This window comes from Eurypyga helias, unplaced genomic scaffold, assembly GCF_000690775.1.
Source record: "Eurypyga helias isolate BGI_N326 unplaced genomic scaffold, ASM69077v1 Scaffold31778, whole genome shotgun sequence".
Classification (NCBI taxonomy): Eukaryota; Metazoa; Chordata; class Aves; order Eurypygiformes; family Eurypygidae; genus Eurypyga; species Eurypyga helias.
Window position 1 is genome coordinate 207 of NW_010266805.1, and position 5,505 is coordinate 5,711.

Sequence of the window (5,505 nt, forward strand, 5' to 3'; positions counted from 1 at the left end):
CTTGCAGCAGTCGCAGTGCTGCAGGGCCAGCGCTGCGGGCTAGGACGGCGAGTGGCGACTTGCCTGCAGACGGCAGGCAGGAAGCTCAAAACCCACAGCAGTAACCCAAAGCCCGAGGGAACTACGCAACTCTTCTGCTGGGGCTGAACGCAGAGAGAACGATACCGCCTTTGAAAAGGTACATCTCTCAGCACACGCTACGGGCTCACTTGGGTGTTTTCAGGCCCAGTTTTTTAAAAGGAAGATCTGTAAAACGGTGAAACCACCAAGGCTCAAACCTTCTTTTCTCCCTCTAGAGTATCGTAGCCATACAGACCATCTTCCCAGCGCTTTTACTTTTCCACCCAGCAAGAGTTCAAAAAGCTTCCTTAATTTTCCAGAGAGAAATGTTATGTTCATGCCTTGCCTTGAATCAAAATGCACGCCTTCCATCCAGGGATGCTGGGGTTCATCCGAGATGAGCGTCCAAAACCCAGTACTGATTCAAGGGGAAAGACACCCAAGTATTAAAAGGGAGATACTGAGGCTCAAACCAATTTGGAATCAAGAGATCAAGTGCACAGACAACACCTGAGCAGCATTAAAACTCTTCCCTGGAAGAAGGCACGAAGGCATTACAACAAAACGAGTCTGTGAGGAAGAAAAATATACACGTCAACCTTTCCAGCACTGAAATTGGCAGCATGACAATAGGTACTCCACTGATCTCCCCACTTTGAATTAAATACAATCCAGGTGCAGCCTGCACGATGTCTGACAAATCAACCTTGTCCCTGAGTGCAGCGCCAGTCACAGCAGCTACACGACTGGCTATTTTGCCCATTCTCAGGAAGTCTGCAGGTTCACTACTGATCCCATAAGCTGAAAACTGCGCCAATCAACTGCGTTGAGGACATTAAGACCTTGATGGCTTAATGTCAGAGAAGGCATCAGACACCTCCTTTTTAATTTATCATACAGCGCGTCACCGACACCAGTCTGCAAAACTGCTACTTATATACCAATAAACCCTGTAGCTTCGGAACATCCCCTCGGTGTTTCAAGTTACATTCAGCGTACGCTCATTAGGAGGTCTAAAGCCTGCCCCTGCCAAGTTCACGGTGAATCACGAAGGGACGAAGATGGCATGTGCTGTATCGAGCTGAACTGCTGCTATATGGTTGTTTCCAGTCGCTGCCCCACCGAGCACCCCTGTGCAGGGCTGTGCCTCCCACCAATTCCATCGCTCAGCAGCAGCATAGTGCCAACAAAGCCTACCCCCGAGTCAAGCCTTCAATCCACCCCACAGGAATCCCACAGTAACAAAGGGAGCCTCTCTGCAGGAAACGTGATTGGACTACGAGGTTTTTCCATTGATGCTTTAAGCACGTGGCTGGCCAGCATCCTTCCTGCACCTGCTGCACACGGGTATCGCAGTATCCCACGCATCGTCTTCCCGCCAAAAACTTTCTAAAATAGCTGCCATGCTTTTATTTCCATGCAGGCCTAGACGTCCTGTTCCTTAAGCTTCTGGAATTTGTGTAGAATTGTAAGAGGACTCATTTTTTTTTATTTTCTTGATCTAATTCACATAGCACTCTGCTCTTACTTGACCACCGCCATCCCCTGCCCTGCTCTTAATCATGGCACCGTTTCCACAGTTACACCCAGACTGGCCGTGGTACCAGCAAAGCTGGTGCTCACCCACCTCCTAACGTTCTCTTCAGTTCAAGCCCATTCCTTCAACAATAAATGACCCTATTCATGTTTCTTACCTCAAGATAACAGTAAACACCAGGAGGAGGACCAGGTCCTCCTCCCCAACCAGCACTTCTCTTCGGCTGGAAGGCAACACGGTCACAACTCTTCCCTCCGGACAGGAGAGTAGACGAGCACTGTAGAGCTAACAGCCCAGCTTGTCCCCTGCAAGCACCTGAGAGCCCGCTTCCTCAAACCTTTATGAAACATTCCCAGCAGCAGTCTAACTCTGCTCACACAACTTGTCTCAGCAGAGCCAGCACCAAGTGTCACACACTGAATGCCCCCAGCCGGTTCATCCCTAGCTCAGGAGAGGCAGGGGCTGGCAGGCAGAGAAATGCTCATGGCTGCAACCGTCCCTCCAACAGGATCAAAGCCAAGGGAACTAGACAAAGCACAGATTTCATATCTTCCATTTCTGTAAACTCAGCAGGAGAGGAAGTAATCAGTGATGCCTTCTTAAGAAAACTCAACTCACCAAAGAACATTAGGGTTGCAGAAAGTATGTAACAGGAAAAGTCCGACGTGTTACGAAGTACCAACTGCACTTTTTTCGCTCTACATTGTAAGAAGGAATCAAAGGCCACAACTACCTTCCCACGTCATGTCACATGGGTGAGGAAAACAGAAAATAAAAGCCCATGCACACCCAGCACAAGACCAACACAACAAAAACTGGGCATAAAAAAAGAAAGAGCTTTTCTTTCATGCAAGTGACCTGTGCATACACAGAATCACAGTATGGTTTGGGTTGGAAGAGCCCTTAAAGACCACCCAGTCCCACCCCCCCTGCCATGGGCAGGGACACTTTCCACTAGACCAGGTTGCTCCAAGCCTCATCCAGCCTGGCCTTGAGCCCTTCCAGGGATGGGGCATCCACAGCTTCTCGGGGCAACCTGTCCCAGTGCCTCACCACCCTCTCCGGGAAGAACTTCTTCCTGATATCTAATCTAAACCTCCCCACTTTCAGTTTAAACCCGTTACCCCTTGTCCTGTCACTCCAGGCCCTTGTAAAAAGTCCCCCCCCAGCTTCCTTGTAGCCCCTTCAGGCACTGGAAGGTGCTATAAGGGCTCCCCGGCGCCTTCTCTTCTCCTGGCTGAACACCCCCAACTCTCCCAGCCTGTCCCCATAGCAGAGGGGCTCCAGCCCTCGAAGCATCTCCGTGGCCCTCAACATCTATAGGACATCTGCAGTCCTCTGCTCCCCTTCCCTTGAACAAGTACTGGCTCAAGAATTTGAGTTTGATACTCAATTCTTCATCATAAAGAATGAAGCTGGAATCCTAATAAAAGCTGTTAGAACTTTCTGAATACGGGAAAGCAAGTCCAGCTTTGACTCTAAGGGAAGTTCATTTCATCAGGCTGCGGTCGCCTTCGTACAAAGGACGTTATGCCGACCATCACAAACAGCACTACAAGCTGCAGCACGACTTTGCTGAAAGCAGACACAGGGCAGTGTTACTAGCAGGATTTCTCAGTTCGCATCAGAGGGAAAACCCAGCGCAGGCCCGTCCATTCATCCACAACACCGCAGCAATCCCTGTTCTCATCTCAGCGAGCAAGCAGGCTTTGCTCTGTCTCCCCATCCCTGTAACACACTGTTTTGAATGAGGAGGGCACTGTCATTTCTTTACTTAAAAGAAACAGGAGCCAGGAACAACAGTCATATTCAGACTTTTATTAAGAGGAAAAAAATATAGTTTCTATTGCAGTGGTCAAGAGCTAACAGTGTAAAAGCCACAGACGGGATGCACAGTCTATCATTAAAGACTCCTCTTTATAAATAGATTCTTTGTTTAGATTTGTTCTTTGAAGTGACTTGCAGAAATAATTTATTTTGCAGCTTTCCAGAACACAGTCACACCACAAACATCATCTAGAAGAGAGGAAAGACAGCTTCACAAAACACGGATTTCCACTGGCTACCGCGGGACGGTTCACCAACCAACAAAAAAATCCCCGCAACATCCCTCAAAAACCAACCCCCGCACTGCCCAACCATGAGAAATCCAAGCTGACATTCAGATCCGTGAAGAGACAATGGAGGCAGAACCACACTCTACTGCTGAAGAGCTACCACGAAGGCTGTATCCTGCCAAAAGGCTCCGCCACCTGCGCAAGGACGGCGGCACCCAGTCTGGTGTCAGTGGGCGTTACTTTGCCTTCCCTCTCCTAAGGCAGACACCTTTGCCACCACGAACAGTACTACGGGCCTCCCAGCGGCACCAGCTGAGATGCTACAGCATTCCAGAGGCAGAGATCAAGCGTGTTCCCGAGGGCTACACTTACCGCATTCGCAGTCCTGCTCATCTCACTCATATCTTGAAGCCCAGAGCTCTCATACACTCCTTGTGAGCTTCAATTAGGTGCCCACAATTTTCTTCCCCCTTCTCGATGATGCTGCAAAGCAAAAAGATTTCCAAGGTTCAACAACAAAGAGATTGCTGACTGTTAGTCAAAGCCACGGAAGTGACAAGCTGGTGGGGACAATCAAAACCTCTATCAGGCTCCAGCGATCTTTTCGCCTATCCTATCAAAAGTCCGCGGTAGCGCTCTTTTGGAAAGCATGATACTATCTCAGCAAGGTGCCCAGGCCCGGAGCGGTGCACTTAAAACTCTGATGAGATATGTAACAGCACTTCCTATTAACAGGCCAGTGTCTGTCTGGGCAAGCCTAGGCAGGGATTTGTTACACAACACCAGGCTGTCACATCAGAGTACGCTCCTCTCATCATCAACCTGTTTCCAATCATTCAGTACAGAAGCAACCAAACCTCTCCAGTAAGAGACCGTTACAGAACAGCTTTGGCCAGTAAATGATGTTTTAATCCAGCTTCAGGTGGTATTTAGGAAACCTGAAGCAAAAAACCCTGTCTGGCTACTGCTAAAAAAATTACCGTTTACCACATACGGTAATTTTTGACGTTACTCATCCATCCAGGTGCTGAATACGTACTCAGGCAGTGGTGAGTGGTGATACCACCGCTGGTGTATTGCACGTAGTGCAGAAGCGGATCAGACTGGCTCTCTGACTGACCTGCACAGCGCTTCGTGTCCCCAGAGATGGGGATTCCACCACGTGGCAGAGCACATCTGCCAGATTGTGCTGCTCTTCCTGCCAAAGGAAGAAGCTACCGAATTGTGAATAACTAAAGTATCTTATTCATCGTTTAGTCTGTATTACAGTAAGTATGGAGGGGTGTAATGGTCACCAAGGGCAACTCCATCTGACCCACGCCTTGCATCCTACCACCCTCTCCTCACAGGGCCCTGGACTCACCTTCACTTTACCATGGAATTAGACACACCCCCCCTAACTTTGCCAAAAATACAGCGTCCAATATTATGTCACCTAGTGAACAACACCTGTACCACTTGTTGGTTAAAAAACAGCTTAGCTGCCGGGCTAAATTTCCCGTCACAGCCAAAGGCACTCTGTTTTGGGAGTGCATTTCACGCTATTCGACAGGTCCTGTGATCCTGACTACACCCGTAACCACAATCGCAGCTATGTACGTCATTGTCAAATTTTGCACCTCTGTGAGAAACGTCATCCTCTGAGACCTAAAAACCAAAGTCTTCTGTTTTAGTCAAGAGAGAACAGCATTTATTATGATCACCTGAACGCTAAAAACACCACTACCCGCTGGCACTTGCTGCTTCAGTCAACAGTGGGGAAGATCTGTAAGCAGCATTAAAAGCCAATCTCTGACACCTGCGTTAAACTAGGGCTTTTAATCTCTTCATTTCTAATTTACCCTTTTAAGA

At 48.6% G+C, this 5,505-nt stretch overlaps 1 protein-coding gene across 1 annotated transcript; it reads right to left on the reverse strand.

Moving 5' to 3' along the window:
• Positions 1-4,052: 4,052 nt before the first annotated feature.
• On the reverse strand, positions 4,053-4,137 carry LOC104513764 (cytochrome c oxidase copper chaperone; the record flags this gene model as incomplete). Its single annotated transcript, XM_010157226.1, has 1 exon — positions 4,053-4,137. A coding segment is annotated over one exon (85 nt), but the record flags the coding sequence as incomplete, so codon positions are not given.
• Between the last annotated feature and the right edge of the window lie 1,368 nt (positions 4,138-5,505).